At 40.4% G+C, this 23,915-nt stretch overlaps 1 protein-coding gene across 1 annotated transcript; it reads left to right on the forward strand.

Moving 5' to 3' along the window:
- The first annotated feature begins 1,348 nt into the window (after positions 1-1,348).
- cotl1 (coactosin-like F-actin binding protein 1) lies at positions 1,349-23,432 on the forward strand. The gene is made up of 4 exons (XM_020517661.2): positions 1,349-1,675; positions 1,777-1,859; positions 3,497-3,654; positions 22,913-23,432. The coding sequence occupies exons 1-4, from the start codon at positions 1,599-1,601 to the stop codon at positions 23,021-23,023; spliced, it is 429 nt and encodes a 142-aa protein (XP_020373250.1). The 5' UTR covers positions 1,349-1,598; the 3' UTR covers positions 23,024-23,432.
- Positions 23,433-23,915: the final 483 nt, after the last annotated feature.

A 23,915-nucleotide genomic window follows, 5' to 3' on the forward strand; every position in this document is an offset into this window, starting at 1 on the left:
AGGACAGCTCTTCTGTTCTCTATAATAATTCCAGGAGATGTTTTACCCCTATGTGAGAGGGCAGATCTTAAAGGCTTCGAATTATATTGCTACTCCTTCACTGACTCTGGGTCAAAGTCCTGGAATTCCCTCCCAAATGCATTGTGGGTCAATGCACATCAGGTTGACTGTAGTGGTTAAAGAAGGGTCTAGGCCCGAAACGTCAGCCTTTCTGCTCCTATGATGCTGCTTGGCCTGCTGTGTTCATCCAGCTCTGCACCTTGTTGTCTCTGAGTATAAATGTTAGTAAGTCTTGCTGCAGCAAATCTTGTGCATTACTTTGGTTGGACCACACCTGGAGTATTGCAAATAGTGCTGATCTCCTTACTTCAAGAGGAATATACATTTACTGGAAGCCATTCCAAGAAAGATCAGTCAGCTGATTTCTGGGATGAGGGTGTTGTCTTATGAGAAGTTGAACATATGGGTCTATACTTATTGGAATTCAGAAGAATTTGAAGGAAACGAGGGATGGTAGGGAAGTAAGATTCTGAGGAGGTTTTGACAAGTAGGTCTTGAGATCATGTTTCTCCTTGTGTGGGAATCTCAGACTAGAGGCATAGTTTCAGAGTAAGGGATCGCTCATTAAGACTGAGATGAGAAAGGTTATTTTCTTTCAGATGGACCGTTATTGTTGGAAGTCTCTTCTTCAGAGAGTAATAGAGACGAGTCAATGAATATACTTAAGGCTGTGTTAGGCAGATTCTTGATCAACAAGGTTGTCCAATGTTATGGGGGAGGGCAGGAAAGCCAGATTTTGCCATTAAAACTATTTCCAGTTGTGGGAGCCCAGAACAAGGGCACTTAATGACAAGTTGGTGGTGGCATTAAGAAGCACTTCTTCATAAAATGGAAATTGGCAATTTCCTGAAGCTGTTGAGTTGAGATCAGTTGAACAGTATTAGGTAAGGTCATCAAGAACTGTGAAACTAAGATTTGTAAATGGAAATGCAATACAGATAAGTGGTGATTTAAGGAAATTAAGGAACAGTTTGGAGAGGCTGAATGGCCATTCCTTCCTATCCAGGTTCAGGCATGTAAATTGCCACTTGGATGAGGTTGGCATCCATCAAATCCATAACCAAACTTTTTTATATGAAAACAAAATCCCAGGAAACTTGGGAGCAGGGTGAGTCAGTTGGGTTATCGCCCTATACCCTTAGGATCTGACGAAGGGGTAGGTTCATTGCAAACCTGCATTCTCCCTTCTGAATTCCAACAGGGGGAGACAGCCATGCTCAGTGGCCACTTAGATCAGAGTTAAGGAGGTAAAGTGAGCTGATCATGACAGACGGAAATACGACATCACCAACGCCCAAAGCCGGTAAAAGGGGTTGACATGCATCCGCTAAAGCTGCTTGCATTTATCTGCAGCCTCATAGCGGGTGCTTCCTAACCTATGCCTGAGACGTGTTATCAGATGCTGCAGTAAAACGCCAGCAGCAACGTCCCTACGAGCTACAGACTTTTATTATTTTTGCTTTTGCTCTTAGTCCATTGATAGTCGGATCAGGGATTTGTTGTACAGAAGTTCGCCAGCTGATTCACCTATCGCTCAAATGGCTACAAAGATAGATAAAGAGGCGTGCAGAGAGTCATATAACCGCGTCCGGGATGATAACAACGATGTCAATTGGTTCGTTTTAGCCCAAATCTCCCTCTTTGACTTGTAATTATTGCAAACTTTATGCTATTTAAAGTCTTTAACTGTGTGTATGTGCATCTCTTCCTTTGCAGGGTTATTTTTAAATACGATGGGCACCTTATTGTTCCCGATTCACAAGGCACAAATTACGAGGACTTTAAACTTCATTGCACAAGTAAGATTTAGGTTTTTTTTAAAAAAATGTAAACGCCATTTCTTCTCGATTTATTCTTGTTTGACGTCTGAAGCATCCATCTCGTGGAAACAAGGAGATAGCTCGCCTGCCTCAGAAAATCCTGCACTGTGAGAGAGTGCTCCGTTATGTGCTAAGTGCCATTCTTGCGACTTGAATAGTCTCAGGTTAGCCTGCATCTGGAAAACTGCAGCCGCAACAGAAACGATCATTTTGAATCCACGTTCCTTACCAAAGTGCCGATGGCGCAGCTTTTCCCGCACTATCTATCCAGCCTAAGGTTAATCATTAACTAGGTTTTGCTGTACTCAGGTTTAACGTCTCAATGGAAGGGGTGCGCATTTTAGATAAATCAGAGAGAAAATTAATAGACCAATCTAAACAACTAGATTCCTGGATGCAGCATTTTTACCTATCTGAATGACTGACTATCTCGTAACCAATGTAGTTTTGAAAAGGGGGGTGAAAATCACTTATTTAAAATCAAATATTCATAACTTTTAAAAAGAAAACTAAATTCTACAGCCCACTGCTATGAAGTAGCGGGCTAAAGCTATTTCTTAAACCTCCGCGACAAATGTATATTTGTGTAAATATGTATTAAATTGTCCCTCCGGCTATGTTTTGTGTTACTAGTTTAAAGTTTGCGATTAAAATGTAACCTTTTTTATAAAGGTGTGGCTCTCCAGTGGGGAACTGTTCAACGCTTACTTTTGGTTCCTTGTTCCTCCAAAGCGCTGAAGATCAGCTGATCGCCCTCAAATATTTAAAGATTTTTTTTTGAATAAAACTTTTTTTAAACGCAATTGATTTCGAGCTCCGAAATCCGAAGATTGGAATTTTGTGTTGTGATGCATTAATTGACCATAAGTATAAAATAGTTTAGCTGCACTGAACTGCAAACGTTAATCAGGATTTAACTGTCGGGCAACTTCAATCATCTCAAGACAGAACCATTTTGTTTAAAGAAAGCTTGGCATTTTAACGTTGAGAAAATACCATAGAAATTATGATGTTATGTTTGCAAACGTGTGCCATCTTTATTTCCATTTTGACTTTTGGGAAGATCTGTAAAGAGTAGATTTAAGATGATTTTCTATTACTATTGGATGGTTTGAGTTGGTCCCAAAGATGGTTGAGATTTTGTTTCTATTTTTTCCTTGCTGGGCTTTCTTCTTGTTCCACCCACCACAAGTGGGTGTGGAGAGATGGCTTTTGAGCAAGACATGAGTCAGAAGTTAGAGCCCAGTTTCTTTTCCCATTTGAGTATTTGAACCAATCCCCAAAGTCCTGTCATTCTATAGCATTGCACGTTGGCACACTTTCTGCAATACTTTGAAGTAGCTGTAACAAATTATCCATTCACTTTTGAAGACTTCTTCCTTTATTTTGGTATATACTTTAATTCTTTGGGTCATTAATGAAAGAATGTGTTCAAAACAGGTACTAATTCATTAGCGGATATAGTCTATCTTTTTTTATTTTTGTAAAAAAGCTAAAAATCTAAAGATAAACTAGAAACACTGAGCATTTATAGAGAGAGCAACCTTGCTGAAGCTGAATGACCTAAGTACTTATACTCCAAATGGTCCTACTTCTAATTTACTGCCATTCTGCAGATGATCGTATTTTGTTTGGGTTTCATCGAATCATCACTGGAGATGCCATGAGCAAACGTGCCAAGTTTGCTCTCATCACCTGGATTGGAGATGGTGTTGCTGTACTGCAGAGAGCCAAAGTCAGCACTGATAAAAGTTTGGTGAAGGAAGTAGTACAGGTAGGTTGTTTGCATTAGTTGAGTTTTTCTTTTCAACCTTCTTAATCCCATTTTATGTTCTTTCATATAATCAAATATTATATAATGGAGACAATTAGCAGAATGAGTCTTTAATTTACATGTTTGCTTGTGGTTTTGGTTTCCTGTTAGCATTTCAAAAATAAATGACTATATTCATAGCCATGTTCAATCCAGAATCTAATATAGATTTGCAGGATGCCTTTGTCATGCAAAAAAGTTTTGACTGCCCTACAATCTGTAAATACCAAGAGAAGTTTAACTCTTCAAATAATCTGTAGTTGTCTTAGGAATGGCACATTAAACTTTAGGGCTTTTTAAATGCAGCTACATTTTACTCTTCAAAGCTGTCTTTTCATATATTTCATGATGACACGTTGAGCTGTGTATATGTATACTGCACTGTTTATATTGTATCTAAAATGTATTGGTGGGCAAAGTGACCATTTAACCAGTTGAATGCTTTAATAATTGGCTAACTTTATTAATTCCAAGCAACCAGTTTGCTTAGTTACCTCAGCTGAATAGCAATTTTAATTTGGCTATTAATATAAATGTGGGCAGAGATGTATGTCTTGAGGAGAGACAAATAAAATACAGCACTGCCTGCCCTCTAAAAGTTCTAGCTTAAAAATTAAATCTCCATTTAAAAACTACGGGATTACAGACCCTGTTTTGAGATTTTTAAAGCATTTTGCCCTGTTGCTCCGTGTCTCAGCGATAGAAGACTTATGATTTTTGACTTTCTCCTAACACTGTACCAGTATCCGCAGAAGAAAAACAGTTTCCATTATCAGACAGTCTCTAATGAATCACAACCTGCTCTCTCACGCATCTTTTGTGTGGGATAGCATGCCACGGGAGTAATAATTAACTTTAATTATAATGTAACCCACCAGGGATTACGTAGAATGTTTATCATGTAGACTACTATATTTGTCCTCAATTATTTTTGCAAGTAACATTATCTGGAAGCAAGTAAATAGTACAAATGATTCGACCACACATTTTTGAAAATATATATTTACATATTGCATTTCTTGCACCGTCTAATTATATTAAAAATAACTTGCCATTCTTTCATGGACTTCCACGTGCAGAGTTAATACACGAGCTATCACTTGCTGTCCCATGTGAGCTCGGAATTTTTAATGCCTCCTGTTTCAAGAATTGGCCACAGAATGTGGTTAAGTGTACGGTCTAAGGTTAAGCCCAAGAAGGCTCTGAAAGAGTTGTTAATTTATACTGGATTTTTGTGCATGTATGGATATAAAGTGGTAAATAAAATTGGTAGCCTACAGCTACATAACCATGTGGGAATATGATGTCATGGTGATCAGAGATCTGGTTCTAAAGGATGTGACCGGAATACTAAATATTCCTTGAGTAAGTAGTGATGAGGAAAGGTTGGGAGTGAGGAGGAGAGGTGACTATTGATTTTAAGAAGAATATTAATGAAGGAGAATGTGGATGCCTTGTAGAGACTAAAGATATGAATTTTAATTAAATGGATTCGAAGTAGTGGAGATATCATTATACTAACTATGCTAATTAGATCAATAAGGAGGGAAAATGCAGAGGGGTGAAAGAACCAAAGTGTAATGATGATAGGAATACTTCAATTTGCCTAATGTCATTTGGAAGAACAAAAAAATACAAAGGGGAAAAGAGATTATGAAGCATGCTTGAAGAAATTTTCTTGTTTGGTACATTTCTCCTAACCAGGAAAAATTGATATCTGTATCATCTGGTTCTGATGAATGAGGCAAGTGGTGTCAGTAGGGCGAGCATTTAGAGGACAGTGATTACAATACCATGATTAAGTTGGCTTTAGAAAAGATGAGCAACCAAAAGTGAAAATTCTTAATTGGAAATTCGTCCATTTCAGTGGGTTGAGAACTGGTCTGTCCTGTGTAAAATTGATGTCAAAGATTGGCAAGTAAAACAAAACAAAGTAATGGCTACAAGAGGAGAGCATTCAGGTTTAGGGTAGGACACTTCTGTTAAGGGTCAGGGAGAAAGTGTGGCAACTAAGGCCAGAATTCCTTGGATATTGAGAGCGAAGCTGAAATAGACAAAAAGGTGTGCATGATATATCAAATTGGTAAGAGCATGAAAAACAGGCCAAGTGTAAAAGCCAGAGATGAAATTGAGTCTAGCGGGATATGAAAAGATGCTGGAAGTTAATATCCAAAAGCCTGGTGATTGGTATATAAAAATGAGTGAGGCTGATTTTAGTAACTGAAAGACATGTTGGCAGGAGTCATGTCTGACGTGCTAAATGAATACTTTGCATCCATCTTTACTGAGTAAAATGACATTGCCAAAATCATAATGAAAGAGAAATTAGCTGAGACTGGATAGGCTAGAAATTAAAAAGCCATTCTTAGAAAGGCTGCTGGTATTTAGACATAAGTCAGTTGGACTAGATTGGATTCATTCCAAGAATCCTGAGGGGGGGTGGGGGATGGGGGGTTGGTGAAGGTTGAAATTTTTCAGGTACTGGCCATAATCTTCCATGCTGCTTGGTTACATTGGAGGGCTAGAAAATAACCAATGTTTGACTCTTCTTCAAAAAAACAGTGAAAAGGTAAACACAACAACTGCAGTAACCTCCTATGCTTGGGAAACCTTTAGGAAGAATAAGATTAGCTGAGGAAAACAAGCACAGACTTATTAAACGGTACATCATGTTTAACAAAGTCGATTTCAGTTTTGAGACAGCAAATGATCGATAAGAATGCAGTTGACATTTTCTCCCATCCCTTCCTTGACATCTGTTTCCATTTCTGGGAGATGGGCTATCCATCTAGAACCACAGAATCCTTACAGTTTTGAAGCAGGCCATTTGGCCCATCAAGTCCACGACGACCCTGCGAAGAGCATTCCACCCAGACCCAACTGCCTACCGTAGAACCCTGTATTTTCCATGGCCAATCCACCTAGCCTGCACATCTTTGGACCATGCAGACATGGAGAGATGTGTAAACTTCACACACAGGCACCCAAGGGTGGAATCGAAGTCAGGTCCCTGGCACTTTGAGGCAGCAGTACTAGTCATTATGCCGCTGCTGTATCCACTACAAACCCATTGACTCTTAGTTACCTGAACTACACATTCTATCGTCCTGCTTCTGTAACATCTTCCATTCTCCCAGTTTCTGCGCATCTGTCCTGACAATGGCACCTTCCACACGGGGGTCCTCAAATCTTCACTTTTTTTTTCCTCCACTGAGGATTCTTCACCATGGTTGACAGTACTCTCGGCTATCTCTGTTTTTGTTGTTGTTGGTGGAGACAAAGTTGCTGGAAAAGCTCAGCAGGTCTGGCAGCATCTGTGAAGGAGAAAAGAGTTAACGTTTCGGGTCCGGTGACCCTTCCTCAGAACTCATGTCTCCACCAATATGCTTACTCCCCACCCCCACCATCTTCAACATATATGCCACCTTTAACCCAGTTGTTATCACTTTTGAAGGAAGGTCACTGGACTTGAAATGTTAACTTTGCTTTCTTTCTACAGATCCTGCTGAGTTTCTCCAGCAAATCTTTTTTTTTCAGCTGCAGTATTGCAACCTGTTCTGGGCAGCACAATTTATGAAGAGTGAAGGCTTTAGAGAGGGTGCATATTGAATTTGAAGTTGGAGGTTATTTTTCCTTTTGGCCGTGTTTTGTGTTTGGACCATTTAGAACCAAATCTGCTTGATGTAACTCAAATATACTTCAGCTATTTAACTGGTATGTTGCTTCAAATCTTGCCAGTGATTTTTTTGAAGCCATTCTCTGGTTCTGAATTTTGGAACTTTTAAAGTAAAGAGTTGTTTTTCTTAAAATTTGTTTGATCCTAGTTGCATGGAGTTTGTCTCCTTTTTAAATATGAATGTAGCAAGTTTTATCTGGTTGTCCTGTGCCACTAATAAAGGGAGAATTGATTGATTTGGGCTTTATACTCCTTTTCCAAGAGTTTAAAATGTATTTTTAAATTAAGTCTCCTTCCCCAGATCTGGGACAAGCACAAATTAGAGTGTCATGTCTACCTGCCCTGTCATCCCCCTCCTTTCCACTAGTTGCCTCCTGCAGAATTTGGGGTCCAGATGTGAGTTGGCAAATACAACCTGCATGCAAGTAAGGAGAATGTGATCTCTAGAATCATTGGAACCATAGAATTTCTACAGTGTGGAAGCAGGCCATTCAGCCCATAGAGTTCACACTGTACCTCTGAAGAGCATCCAACGCGTGCACACACACAATACCCCCTAATGCACAAAGCCTGCACATCCCTGAACGCGATGTGCAATTTAGCATGGCCAGTCCACCTAACCTGCACATCTTTAGACTATGGAAGGAAACCAGAGCACCTGGAGGAAACATGTGCAAACTTGGCATAGACAGTCTTTCCTGTATGGGCCATTTGCTGAATGGAAGGGCCAGGTGTTCCTGAGAAAATAGTTGTGTAACATTTCACCTGTTCAATAAGGCCAAGATTTTGGTTTTTTTAATGAGGATGCATAGGCTTACCTCCGAGGTTGATCTCTGTCTTGGAACTCTGCTTCCCCTGTTGCTTTTCTCTGCTCTTCCTTTGTTATGCAGATAACTATGTTGTAGCAGCATTTATTGTCTAGAAGGCAATTGAGAGTCACAAAGATTTCCTTCCCTAAAAGATGTTAGTGAATTTACAACAATTGACAGCAGTTACATGGTGGTCATTAGGTTAGCTTTTAATTCAGATTCTTACTGATTTCAAATTTCCCCATCTGCCATGGTGGGATTTGAATAGTGACCCCAGAACACTTAGGGTGGCACAGGGGCTCAGTGGTTAGCAACGGCAGGGACCTGGATTTGATTCCAGCCTTGAGTGGCTGTCTGTGTGGAGTATGTGTGTTGTCCTCATGTCTGTGGGTTTCCACCAGGTACTCTGGTTTCCTCTTAAAGTCCAAGGATGTGCAGGCTGGGTGGATTGGCCATGTCAAGTTACCATGGTTGTCCAGGGGTGTGTAGGTTAGGTGGGTTAGCCACGCTAAATACGAGGATAGGCTTGGGGCACAGGTCTGGCTGGGATGCTATTTGAAGGGTTGGTGCAGACTCAGTGGGCAAAAAGGCCTCTTTTTGCAATCTAATTCATAGATTCACTACATGTCAGCTGACATTATCACTCCAGCAGTGAAAGTCATAAAATATCAACCACGGTGTTTAAGGTGTAAATTGGTTAATGGAACTGAGAATCCACCATTAATTCAGTGTTTTAAATGATTGAACAAAATAGTAGAATATTTGAAATGGTGGGAGCCTTGGAGTGTTACTATGCAACTTGTAGTGGTGCACACTGCCACTGTCAATGGATTGGAGCCAATTAAGTGTGCTGCATGGTCTTGGAAGATGCCAAATTTCCTGAATGTTGGAGCTGCACTCTGCAGTCAAGTGGCGTGCACTGCATCTCCCTTTCCTGACTTGTGAAGGTGGTGGAGATAGGATAATTCCTAACTTCTGAACAAAAACAAAGTTGCTGGAAAAGCTCAGCAGGTCTGGCAGCATCTGTGAAGGAGAAAACAGAGTTAACGTTTCAGGTCTGGTGACCCTTCCTCAGAACTTCTGACCTGCTTTTTGTAGCCAGAGATATGGTATGGCAAGTCTAGTTCTGTTTCTGGGCAATGATAACACCTAGGATGTTGACAGTGGGGGGGAATTCAGCGATGGTGATGCTGTTAAACATCAAGGTAATGGTTCAATTTTCTTGTGAATATGGACATATGTTAATTGTCATTTATCAGCCCAAGCCTGTCTAGGTCTTGCTGCAAATGGCCATGGACTGCTTTAGTATGTGGGGAATATTTATGGTACTGCACATTGTGCAATCATCAGCAACTGTCTACTGAGTTTTATGAAGGAGGGCAGTTAATTGAAGCAGTTGAAGATGATTGGACCGAGGACATGCCCCTGAGGAAGGCTATTGTGGAACAATGGTCGTTCTCTACCTATGGACCAGAATACCTAGGTTCAAGTCCCCCATCTTCCCCCGCCCAAGGCATCTTTATAATATGTCTAAACACATTGACTGAAAATGTCTCATCTGAGGAACTTCTGCTCAATGGCTTAATCCCAACAGCACAACCATCTTCCTTTTCTGCTAGGTATGACTCCAACTAGTGGAGTGTTTTCCTCTAATTCTCATGGAGCCCTAGCAAGGCTGGAGTCATTGATGTGAAGAGCAGTCACCCTCACTTCCCTCGAGGACAGCTCTTTTGTCCATGTTTGTACAAAACTGTAACAAGGCCTGGTGTTGAGTAGTGCACTGGATCTCAAGCTGGGCATCAGTGAGCAGATTATGCTGTGGCAAGAACTAATTGATAGCATTTTTGATGGCTTCTTCCTGTTAGTTAAATGATTGACTGACTGGGGTGGTAATTGGACAGGTTTAATTTGTCTTTGTTTTTGGGTACAGAACTAACCTAGGCAATTTTGCACACTTGCAGGTTGATATCAGTGTTATAGCTATACTAGAACAACTTGGCTTGGGGCACAAGTCCTCTGTTCTATTGCTGGAATGTTGTCAGGAGTCAGTCATTGCATTGTCTGAAGTCTTTGGCTGGTTCTTGGTCTCATGTGGAGTGAATCAAATCAGTAGACCAGCATCTGTCATGTGGGGTGAACTGAAATGGCTCTTCTGCCTGAAGGTTGATGCAAATGCTTCAGCCTTTTCTTTTGCAGAAGGAAAAGAAAGCTATGTCAGCTAAACAATGAACAGTATGGTCGGCAATTGTGGCTGCAACGGGAAAATCATTTAACTGTTAAAACCAAAAATATTGAATTGGGGGCTATTGAAAGATTCTCTTGGATATATTACATGTTTTGTATCCATGTTTAATAGCTGTAAGTTGTGTTGTTAACCGGAAGTGGTTATATAGTAGATGATCATATTATCTTGGGCAGAATAATTAACCTTTAAAATAGATTAGTGCTGGCCCAGATGTAATGTGCCAATTGTCCTTAAAAGAAAGGGACAATTGTTCTGCAGGCCCAGTGTATCTTTTAGTGGTTTGCTGGAGTCAAATTTCCATATTTGGAATGATCTTAATCATTCCAGTATTTAAAAGGTACAGCCAGGTGATAACAACACATTAGCTAGATTTCAGTAATGGGTAACCTTTCTTGTTTTCAGGCATCCAAGGTAGAGATAGAGTTGGCACCTGAACATGAAGTTTTATGTTACAAATGCAATTTTACTCAGTTATGATTTCCTCAATGAGGACAGTCCAAGTCACGTGTGTGCCTGGACTTTCAATACTTTTTTTGACAAAGCATCTTGCAAATAATTGTTTCATGAGAGAATCTTCTGTAATTGGAGGGGACTTAGTACAGTTGAATGCCCATAGTCAAAGTTTTTGGTTTTTGATCTGTGTTTTTGACTAGTTACCAACAGCACCCAGCAAGGATTGGGCCTTTCTATTTGCAATTCTGTCAAAGCTGTAATTAAAAGGTAGCAGAGGAAATAACCCTCCAGTTTGGTATTGAATAAAGCAATGACTTGTGTTAGGCATATAGAAACATTCAAACACAACAAGCAGATCTTAATTTATTGGTGCCATTAATTTGTTTGCCAAAAGATGTTTATCCCCAGCAAACAGTGTTATGCATGTGGGCAGGACTAAAAATACATATGCACCATAGGGAACAGAAGTGAAAGCAGTATTAAAGGAAACTAGAGACAAAAGAGCTGAACTGATGAGGTGAGAGTGATTTGCCTTTGACATCAAGGCAACATTTGGCTGAGTATGGCATCAAGGAATCCTAACAAACTAGAAGTGGGAATAGATTTGATTGATTTGGTCAATACTTTGATATAACAAGGTGACTAAATTTGTGCAAAAGAATTATTTCAACTAGATTGGTTAATGAGGACTGAGGGTCACCTTTGGGTTATCTAAGGGCAGAACTGTGGATGTGTGTCCTTCTTGCAGTCCTGTAAAAAGTGGTAGGCCTGTGGAATGAATTGCCTGCTCAAATGGTGAATATTGACATTCTGTTTGCGGGACTTGAATTTTCTTAATCAGTACAGCAATTGTATTACACAAGTCCTAGGTAGCTTTGCAATATTTCATCATTTGTGGTTTCCTAGATTAGTTTGGGTTGCCCCAAGTGATTGGAAAGTTAGCTTTAGATCAATTAATAATTGGCCTGGATGTGACTGAACTTTGTTTCTGGTAGGTTACATTGCTCAGTGTGGCTAGAGGGTGTCTACAAAATTCTTTCCAATTCTAATGGAGTGTGTTTCACGAACCAGTTGATGTTTTCCTGCTCAGCACTTTGTATTCGTGTTTAGATTTCTATTTGAACTGTTATTTAACTAACTTAAATTCCACTAATTAGAACAATTTTGTAACTGTTCAAAGCTTTGTGTAAGGAAAGATTCCACGATTCTTTATGGGAACATTGTGCTTGGGTGTCATACCCTACTAATCTTGAAACAGAAGTGAGATGGCCAAGTCAAAAAAGAAATGCTTAACACTTTCTTGAAGTAAGTGAGCTGGGGTGGAAATCTGGAGCTTGGGACTAGGCACATGAGGACCTGGCCACCAGCTGTCATGTGATTTTAAAAAAAAAAAAATTGGCAATGTTCAGGGAGCCACAGTTCTATCACTAACTAAGGATGTGGGCCTAGATGAGGCTATGGAGGGATTTAAAAATGAGGATGAGAATTTTAAAATCAAGATGTTGACTGACCAGCCCCATTGTTTAAGTTAGCAAGCATGGGCGAGGTGGAGAACAGGACTTGCTGTGAGTTAAGACACTGCTGGTAATTGTATGGAGGATATAATGCAAGAGACCAGCCAGGAATATGTTGGGATATTTGAATCCAGTACGTTTTGGGCAGAGGCAACTGAAGCTGGGCAATATTGTGAAGGTGGAAATAAGTGTTTTATTTCTAGTCCGACATGGGTTTTGGCTGGTCCAACATTTAATGTCCATCCCTAATCACCCTTGACATGATTCCAAGCTGGTTTTTTTTTTTTTTGAACTACTGCAGTCCAATTAGTCTAAGTAGACTTAAAAGCTGTTAGGGAGGGTATTCCAGGATTTTGACCCAGTGACTGTGGAAGTGTTGTCTATATTTCCAAGTCAGGATGGTGAGTGCTGTTCATGTCCTTTTTTTAGATGGAAGTGGTTATGGGTTTGGAAGGCACTGTCTAAGGACCCTTGCTGAATTTCTGTGCTGCATCTTGTAGATTACACACACTGCAGTGGTGGAGGGTGTGAATAGTGGTGGATCTCATTCTGATCAGTTGGGCTACTTTGTCCTGGATTGTGCCCAGCTTCCTGAGTGGCGAGTGGCAAGTGGGGAAATTCCATTGCATTCCTGATTTGCACTTTGTAGATGGTGGACAAATTTACAGGAGTCAGGAGGTGAGTTACTTGCTATAGGCTTCCTAGCCTCTGACTTGCTTTTGAAGCCAGTAACTTTCGCTGGTTAGTTTTGCTAAATTTTTTTGTTTTCATCAATAGTAACCCCTAGAATCTGTTTTGCTGGGGGTCCTTGATACCACATTCTGTCCTTGACGTCTCGGTAGTATTTGGCAATCACTTTTTTTTTCCCCCCGTGCCTCCAGTTTAGCTCTTGTCCATGTTTGAACCAAGGTTGCAATGAGGTCAGCAGCTTGGCCCTGACTGCTCACTGACATTATTCAATTTGGTTTTAGATTGTTACTAGGCAAGTACTGCACTGTTGATTTACTCCACTTCCATTCCCACACAGGGAAGACTGATAGGACACAAATTAGTCGGCTTAAGTGTCTAGCTTTGTGTACAGGACATAACCTGGGTAATCTTCCACATTGTCAGGTAGATGCCAGCATTGTAGCTGTTTTGGAACACTTGGCTTGAGGACTAAAAAGTTCTGGAGTGCAAGTCTCCAGTACTATTGCTGGAATGCAATAGGCTGTGGTCTGTGTAATATCAATGCCTTTAGCTTTCTTCTGATCACTTGAAGTGAATCAAATTGGCTGAAGACTGGCATCTGTGATGCTGGCAACCAGTGAAGAAGCAGAGATGGATCAAATACTCAGCACTTCTGGCTGAAGATTGCTGCAAGTACTTCAGCCTTATCTTTTAGCACTGGTATTCTGGCTCTCCCATCATTGGAGATAATGATATTTGTGGAGTACCTTCCTCTAGTGAGTTGTTTTAGTGGTTCAGTCGCCATTTGTGACTGGATGTTGCAGGACTGCAGAGTTTAGGTCTGTGGAGTAGTTTAATCAGGTTGGCACTCCCTAAGTATGCCTGGTTCAGCTCCTGGCATGGCATTTTGTACTCTGGTTGATGATAACGCTAGAGTGGGGGCTATGCTGGGCTATGAGCTTGCAGTTTAATTGAGTACAATTTTGCCGATTGGCCACTTGAGTTGCAAGATCTGTTGAGCGGTCTGTCCCATTTAGCACCATTTAAGTGCAGTAAACGTAGTGAGTATTCTTGTGAAGACAGGACTTTGCCACTGCTACCAATACTGTCATGGACTAATGCATCTGTAACAGATGGATTGGTGAAGATGAGTATGCTTTTATTCCCCTCTTGGTTCCTTCAGCACCTACCATAGATTCATTCTTTTAGCAGCTATATTTTTGAAGGCTAGAATGGTCAGAAGCTCATTTCTAAATCGCATCCTACACAAAGATAGTGAACCGACTAGGATAATCTCAAACTGATCCTGAGAAAATTGATAGTCTGCATCGATTGACAGGGGTTGATAGGTGCTGAGAATAGTGGCTTCAGTGTTCTTGAGTGGAGAAAATTTATTGCTGCTGCAGTATTAAGTTTCAGATAGCTTAGCAACACTGGAGGACTCTGGAGATATGGTGAAATAAAGTTGGGTGTCTTCTGTGCATGCATGAAATCTAATTCTGTGCTTTTGAATGTTGTTCTGGAGGTAGTATTCAATTGAGAAATCCGTAGCAATCCAAAGATAGACTCTTGTGGGAGGTTGGAGATGATAGATCAGGAAGAGCAGCCATTGTAACTGACTCTTTGGCTATGACTAGATGTGAGAATGGATTTAGATGAATGTAGCTTAGCTATACAAAAGTGGGGTTTCAGATGCAGATGTTGTGGTCAGCCATTTCAAGGGCTGCAAATGGGTTGAGAAGGTCAAGGAAGGAATGTTTGGCTTTGTCACAGCAACATAGAATGTAATTTGTGATGTTGAGAGCTGATTCTGTACTGTGACCATTGTGGAAACCTGGTCACAATGATTCAAAAATGTAGTTCTGGAAAAGTTGACAATGGATTTGGAAGCCAACAACACTCATTATGGCAGAGGAGGCATTAGTGATCTGCCCGTAAGAGGGTGTATTTGCAGCATGACTGGTTAACATGGGCAATTTCCATTGTAAGTGTGAAAATAATGCATTATAATGTGATTTTTAAAATAAGGGCTGAACTTGCATCTTTAGAAAATGGAGGATTAAAGTGTGGCTGGTGGCATGGGGCAAGAGGTGAGGGTTTAAGTTTTTAGTAAGTTTTATAATAGCAGTTCTGTGGTGAAAGGTATTAATTCAAAATGAATATTTTGTCCCTCAAGATTGGAGCAGATACCTACATGGCATGGTTCATGAAGTGTTTGGGTGGATATTGGCAAGGAAAATGTCATAGGCTGATGCATCTGTAACAGATGGATTGATGAAGATGAGTATGCTTTTATTCCCCTCTTGATTCCTTCAGCACCTACCATGGATTCATTATTTTAGCAGCCAAGTCTTTAAAGGCCAGAGCAGTTAAAAGGTAATTTTTAAATCACATGTTACACCAAGATAATGAACACACTAGAATAATCTCAATCTCATAGACAAGAGGAATGAGATGTATACAGAAGTGAGTATGGGATAGTATCTTGGAAGTAGTACCATATTAGAAGAAACTAAGAACTGAGGAAAAGAGTGGAATAATGATCCGTATATCTAAATGCACAATATGATTAAGGTTGGTGAGGTACAATTATAAATAAACAAGTGGCACTCTGATTGTAATGTGGCTTTAAAATGGAATACTGGGCACCAAATAGTCAATGATTCAAGTGATCCGAAAAAACAGGAGGAAAATGGGAGGTGAGTTAGTATTACTTATTAAGGAAGACTTTAATCATGTTCTTGAAGTAGGTAAAGACGGATCCATGTGGTTAGAACTAAAAATTCTTTGTAAAATAAAACCATGATGACACTGCTTGGGGGAATTCCACAAGCCTCCAAATCCCAAGTTTTTTTTCTAATTTTCTAATCAAACTGTGTTCAGAGATGTTGTCACACCACTCTGGAATGAGTGGGACTTGAATCAAGACTTCTGGATCAGAGGTCGGGGAGACTTCCACTGCACCACAACAGTCACCCCTCCAAGTCTGCCTAAGCTCGAGTAGCGATATTGGACTTAAATATTGTTTTGGGACACCGAGGTAGGGAGAAGTTACTGAAATGTGGTAAAATGTCCACGAGTAGAGTAATGGGATAATCTGAGGGATTGCAGTGTTTGATGCTGGGAATGGTGTGCTAGGCCAGTGCATGTTGGGGAGCACTTGAGTAAGTCATTATTGTATCACAAGGGTTAGATTAGCAATGCAAACAACAACCTAAAGTAGATTCCATTAATTGGAATGGGTAGGAGAGGATGGTGTGGTGGTTTGTTGAGCCAGGGTAAAGTGGAACCAAAGATTGACAGGAAACTGAACAATGAGATGCTTCTGGTATGTTCCAACAAGGATGAAAAGTAGGGAGACCCAAAGTTTCTTGGTTGTTGGAGGAGATGAAAGAATGTATGCATGATGTGTGCATGACCAGGTGAATTCAAGTGAGAACCAGGTTAAATACAGTAGATTGAGTTGGGGGTGAACAGAACCATATGTCTGGCAGATAGAATGAAAATAGAATTGCCGTTAACATGAAGATGAACTAAAAATATTCTCTCATGCAAACAGTAAGTGGGTATTAACAGCTGGTAAAAGGCCCAACAAAGGTACAAGAGAAAGATAGAAGACCAAAATGAATTGAAGACAAAGGAACTGGCAAAATATCAGAAACAGATGATGGAACAACCTGAACAAGTTCATTCAAAAATACTTACAACCCAAAATCTGATTAGCATGGATTAGGTGGAAGTTGTAAAGGATGTATCGAAAGGTTGGTTGTACTTGATGCAAATGGATCTCTTGATCCAGATGACTGTATCCCAGTTTGCTAAAGGAATTTGAGTTGATATTGTGGAAGGACTTGCGATAATCTTCTAAACTTGCCTCAATATTGGGGTAGTTACCTGAAGAGTAAAGAGAAGCAGTGGTGTACAGGTTCTATCACTGGCCAGATATTACAGACTCTGGTTCATGCTGTGGGAACGTGGCTTCAACTTATTCCATAATGGAATTTTTAAAGAAGATAGTCTAATTGAGCCCATGAAAACCATTGATTTTGTTATTTAAAAGGAAAATCTGGGTCATTAGTGTCCTTTTATGGAAGAAATACCTGGTATAGCTTATGTGACCCCAGAATGATGGCAATGTGGTTGATTCGTAATGCTGTCTGAAATGGCCTAGAAAGCCATTCTGTCAAAAGCCGTGTACTAAAGGATCAGGATCTCTTGGTTGTGGTTTTGCTCTCGTGCTCAAGCCCTGTCTGCTCTTCAGTCACTCATCTGTTGCAGATAGACTCTGAATCTGGAGTAATAAAGACATCTGTCTACAGGCCTTTTTAAACCATAAAACTTTAAGAGATTAAGTAGCCTTCATACTGCTGTCTTCCCACTCTGAACCTGCATGTGTGCAGACTTTGAATGCACATGTGAAAGTTGAGGTCTTTGAAATTTTTTTATTGGGTTCTGTACAATAATAGTTTTTTTTCCTTCAAATCTTACATGGAAAAGTTTTACAGTCACAACATGTAAAACAGTTAAATGCTTTCAAGTTGACAGTAACATTGTTTCAAAGAAACATGAGGTATGGCCAAATGAGTGAGCCAATCTATTCCCTTGCTTTTTTGTAATCGCATACATTTGTTTTCCATTGCTCTGAACATTTGAAAGTGATGTCTGCTCCACTCGCTATATACAGTACTTGGTATCCAAGTTGGATACATGGAACTTTAGAAAGCAGCTGTTGCCTTTTTCTACTTGTCAAAGTAAGTTGCTATGGGTGGCAAATTTGTGTTTAGTGAAGGGAAGTTCTCAAACAATCATATTAAGCAGCCAAATGTAGAGGGGTTTGGGTATGATGTGAAAACGTGCTTCTGAATGGCAAATTTCGTTTCATGGTGGTCAGATGATCCCTACTTAGACAAGGGAAGTGAATTAAAGTGGGATATCTGCTAATTGGCTTCAACCTAGAAGAGAACTCCAGGGATATTGGAGTACATTTTATAAAAGTTGTGCAGAATGTAGCAGCAAGGAAGAATGATACTCGGGTCTTGGGTTGTAGAAATTTTAAATCAACCTGTTCAGAGATGTTATTACACCCTTCTAGAAAAGGTGGGATTGAACCCACCCATCCTAGCTAGTCACTATGGGACCACTTAGATTTTGGGTTGTGTACTTGAGTGAATTGAACAGAAATTGAGGACAAGTCTGCTCACTGGACTAGTACAGCTACACAATGACAAGAATGGTACATTTCTGTTGTCCAGAAACACACTGCATGAAATTAAAAATGGTACGTAAAAGCTGGTTTAATCTAGGTGTGCGATACATGAGTGAAATCTTCACTCTCTCTAAAGAAGAGGTCCTGTTGATCTGGGTCTTTAAGCTTGCATAGTTTATTTATTAACTTCTCTTCCAGAAAAAACAACCTCCAACTTGAAAGGTGAGGGCATTAGAATATTTTGCATGTAGGGAATTAATTCCCCAAAGGAGGTATGGAAGCAGTGTGGAGGAAAAAAGATGGTGTGTGAGAAAGGACTTGAGTTTTGGAAATTGTCAGAGATGCTGTTTGTTTATGAACCCACATTTTCTTTGTTCCTCAGTACAGCGGATTCCCCCTCCACTCCCCTGGTTTCTTTGCCTCCCTGGTACCTTGCTGTGCTGCTACATTATGTTTGTGGAATGCTATTTTTATAAAAGCGCAGGCATTGCGCATTGTGGTTAGTGGTGAACAAATGGCCCACTCAATTTGATCAGTACTTAGCACCCTTAATTTGATATCAATGTGTAATTGGTATAATGCTAGTGAATAGTGTTGAAATGTTAAAACGCAGCTACTAAAATAAAGCATGAAATGGAATATAGTCCAATATAATGTGTAAGATGTGCTACAGGCAATTACTTCAGTATGATTTTAAATCCCCTGCTCCCTCCTTCCAATGTTGCTGCTGCATTTTTCTAGCAGGTAAAAATAATTTTGTCATTTTACTTGCAGCTGGGAGAAAAATCAGACATGAACAACTTGGAGAGTAAATAAATTAGCAAACAATTAAAACTTGTTCCTTGGAGCTTTGAGCGGAGTATTTTTTGACTAGAGATTCTGCAAGAAGTAGGATATGTGCTTTGTACAATAGAAGGACAGTTTGTATTCATTGTGCAGAGTAAATTAACATGAGTATCAGGGCCTCTGCTCGCAAAATGCAACCATTCTGCTACTTACAATGCAGCTTTTGTAACCAATAATAAACGGGTCTGAAAAACGGATGGCCAGAATTTAAGTTACTGAACTACACTTAATGCTCAAAACCTGATGTTGGCATTTCTCAACTTTTACTGCTTGGACTTCTTTATTCCAAATTTGGACTATTCATACTTAACCATAACAATAAAGTATTTGGCCATAAGATTAGAAGAACTTTTGAATTTTCTTCCACCCGGAGGGTGATTTGAGCCTTGGAATTCACAGCCTTAATGATTAGCTGAGGTAGGAACCTCCATCATATTTAGGAAGAGCACTTACTTTTAAAATGTAATTTGAATTGCTGTGGATTCAACAAGGTTATGGACCCTATGGGAAATGGCATGTGATTGGATAGCCCCAACATTGTCTGAATGGTGGTCTCTGTTTATGATTGTATACAGAATATGAGCTGACCCTTAAATAACTGTTTTGGATATGGGAAGTGATATACTAAATATTTGGCAAACATTGTACCGTTCACAACTGTTATTTTGCTATAAACATTGACTTCAGAACACTTTGTGACATGTATGTAGTAGTTCTTTGTGTATTTTTAAAGTTTTTTGTAAATATAATTTTTAAGTAAGTTTTGTCTATGCAGTGTACTAAGCCAAGGAAAAATTGAGCTGTCCTTGTATAGAACTGATATGGTATACTTGTGATCTCCTGCTGAATGAGTACTAGCCAAAAATAATACACTATGCCTTTCAGCCTAACATTAAAATTCCTGAAGTGTTGTTTATACAATACTAATAATTTCCAAGAAGCAAGTTACCACTTCTTTCCAGTTTTGTAGGTAAAATGCTTTTGAGGGTCAATATCGCAGATACCCCTTGGGTCATCAGTTCTTTTTCCCAATGTTATTTTAAGAATTCATTTTATTTATGCATTGTTAACTTCTAGGAATATTCTAAACTGGAATCGTTCAGTATAATTTTGCTACTGACTTTCCAAGTTCTAATTAACTTATTGTTGTAATGGATTTTAGAGATTTTGTAAATCATGTAATTTTTTTGTTAACCCAAGCCATCTTGATCCCAACCTTAAGTTCACCTGGACCATCTCTAATACCTCTCTCTCCTTCCTGGGCCTCTCTGTCTCCATCTCGGGCAACCACCTAGAAACCGATATCCATTTCAAGCCCACCGACTCCCACAGCTACCTAGAATACACCTTCCTGCAAAGATGCCATCCCCTATTCCCAATTCCTTCGCCTCCGCTGCATCTGCTCCCAGGATGAGGCATTCCACTCCCGCACATCTCAGTTGTCCTTGTTTTTCAAGGACCACAACCTCCCCCCACCACCGTGGTCGATAACGCCCTCAGCCGTGTCTCCCACATTTCCCGCAACTCATCCCTCACACCCCATCCCCGCAATAAGAACCAAAAAAGAATCCCCCTCATCCTCACGTACCACCCCACCAACCTCCGGATCCAATGCATCATCCTCCGACACTTCCGCTATTTGCAATCCGACCCCACCACCAAAGACATCGTTCCCTCTCCACCCTTATCTGCTTTCCGGAGGGACCACTCTGTCCGGGACTCCCTTGTCCGCTCCACACTCCCCTCCAGCCCCACCACACCCAGCACTTTTCCCTGCAACCACAGGAAGTGCTACACCTGCCCCCATACCTCCTCCCTCACCCCCATCCCAGGCCCCAAGAAGACTTTCCACATCAAGCAGATGTTCACCTGCACATCTGCCAATGTGGTATACTGCATCTGTTGTGGCCTCCTCTACATCGGGGAAACCAAGCGGAGGCTCGGGTACCGCTTTGCAAAAAACCTACGCTCGGTTCGCAATAAACAACTGCACCTCCCAGTTGCGAACCATTTCAACTCCCCCTCCCATTCCTCAGACGATATGTCCATCCTGGGTCTCCTGCAGTGCCACAACGATGCCACCCGAAGGTTGCAGGAACAGCAACTCGTATTCCGCTTGGGAACCCTGCAGCCCAATGGTATCAATGTGGATTTCACAAGCTTCAAAATCTCCCCTCCCCCTACCGCATCCCAAAACCAGCCCAGCTCGTCCCTGCCTCCCTAACCTGTTCTTCCTCCCACCTCAAGCTGCACCCCCATCTCCTACCTACTGACGTCATCCCGCCTCCCTGGACTGACTTATCCCCTCCCTAACTCCCCACCTACACTCACCTTTACTGGCTCCATCCGCGCCTCTTCGACCTGTCTGTTTCCTCTCCACCTATCCTCTCCTCTATCCATCTTCTATCTGCCTCCCCCTTGCTCCCTATTTATTTCAGAACCCCCCTTCCCCTCCCCCATTTCTGATGAAGGGTCTAGGCCCGAAACGTCAGCCTTTCTGCTCCTATGATGCTGCTTGGCCTGCTGTGTTCATCCAGCTCTGCACCTTGTTGTCTCGGATTCTCCAGCATCTGCCGTTCCTACTATCTCTGATTTAAATCTTTTATCTGTGTGCATAATTGGGCTTTGGGTGCTTTCCCTGTAATTTCCACTTCATAAGTGTGGTTTTGAAAACTTGAAGGTCATTCTTTTCCCCAGATCATGACTGGTCTGGATAGGGTGAATAGTTGAGGTCTTTTCCCTAAAACTAGAGGGCATAGGTTTAAGGTGAAAGGGGAAAGATTGAAAAGGGACCTAAGGGGCAACTTTTTCATGCAGAGGGTGGTGTGTGTATGGAATGAGCTACTGGAGGAAGTGGTGGAGGCTGGCACAATTACAACCATTTTAAAGGCATTGGGAGGGGTTTAGAGGATTATGGGCCAAATGCTGGCAAATGGGACTAGATTAATTTAGGATATCTTGTTGGACTGAAGGGTCTGTTTCCTAGCTGTATGAATCTATGACTCTAAATCAAAATGGAATTGGTTGAAAGACCTCAAATGTTTTGAGGGATCTACAGAAGAGAGTTTGTGAATGGGAGAAGGGGGAATTGTATTGCAAACTTTCCTGAAAGAAAGGAGCCATTCACACCCTTTGGGAATAAGTAAATCAGATATGAACAGCAGTGGATTGTGATACATGTAATATTTTGTACGTGCACTTGAATGCTTAGTTGATTTGGATTTAATAGCATGGCTATCTATATCTATATGGGTTTGTTCAGAATCTGTAGAACATAGGATCAAAATGCCACCAAGTCTTTCTTACCATTTTTAAATGGTTTTCCAGTTGACAGAATACAAGATGGTCACTAGTGCACAAAATATTTTTAATGTGCCACCAAAATATATATAATTCCTCTTACTACTGTTCACTTTCTGTAATTATCCTTACTTTCCTGATGTGTTGTTTTCCAGTTTCAATTACAATTTAATAGTTGCTCAGGCACAGATGCACTTCATTTTTTTTTTTTTGCTTATAGGATTTGAATTTAATATGAATCTTTTAGCTCTAACAATCTAGTTAAGAAAACCTTTTTTTTTTTTTAAAAACATATCACCATTTGTTTGAGGCCTTGAGCGACTGAAGTCACTTCACTCCCTACTCCAGACTTTTGACAGTTTGTTCAATTCTAGAGAATTACCTTTCCAATGTGCACTTGTTTTGAAATGCTTTGAAACTGGTAATTTTGGGGAGTCAACTTTTGTGTCAGGTACATAATTTGCTGTGAAATCTTTCATTTCATTTCTTTTTATCTTGTAGAACTTTGCTAAGGAGTTTGTCATCTGTGACCAACAAGAATTGGCTGAGGAATACATCAAACAAGAACTAGAGAAAACTGGAGGAGCCAATTATGATGCACAACTTGAATGAAGTGTATTAGCAACCTTCTACCTGCTGCTTGGCTATAAGGATGTGGAGAAAATTGGATGGCTATATAGTTGCACCTCTACCCACATCAACCCCCAAGGGACATGTAGTCATTCAGCATTGTGAATGCCCTCTTAAATTTGAAGTTTTGGAGGTGCATGTAAGAGTCCACTGGCACAGTCAAAAGCGCTTCATCAATTTATTGGTTTGTTTTGTTTTAAATTGTGGTTGACACAATTTTTTTTTTCCCCAAATGGTCCTAGGAGGAGATTACTTATTTTGTTTCAATTTTTATATGCAAGTTTGCCAAGGCTCCTTGTTCTGGAAACTTAAGTGAAAGATATCTGTTGGAGGAGGGTTTGGGGAAATAGATGGTGGTTATGCATTCTCAAATAAACTTTTTTTTCAAAAATGAAATGTGTTTTTATTTTAATAAAGCAACTTTTAATGAACCTAGAGCTATGAGCTATTAATCTTAATTGTGCTTATGAGACACATAGTAAGCACTTTTGGCTGGCAGTGGTTGCTGCAGCAACTGTAACCTGATGGTAGGATTGAGTTTTCTATGATGTCCCCTGGATGGTAACTGCCTTGATCACACAATCCATTTTAAATTATGCGATTCATTTTGCTCCGGCATCATGATGAGACAATTTCATAACCAGTGGTGTTCTATTCAGTAACGTTGCTGAGTGAATTGGTAAAATTCCAAGGATTGCAAGTTCAAATTCCACCTACAAATATGCAGAAGCTAAATAAAGGCTGCCAGCAATTGCTATTTATCGCATTTATTGGCTATAAACAATATGCATGCAAGATGGCATTTTATGTTCATAACTCCATGTACACTTAAGCAGGACTGAATCTTTGTTTTGGTACAATTATGATTTTGGTT

The sequence above is a fragment of the Rhincodon typus genome, chromosome 15 (genome assembly GCF_021869965.1).
Source record: "Rhincodon typus isolate 14 chromosome 15, sRhiTyp1.1, whole genome shotgun sequence".
Lineage (NCBI taxonomy): Eukaryota > Metazoa > Chordata > Chondrichthyes > Orectolobiformes > Rhincodontidae > Rhincodon > Rhincodon typus.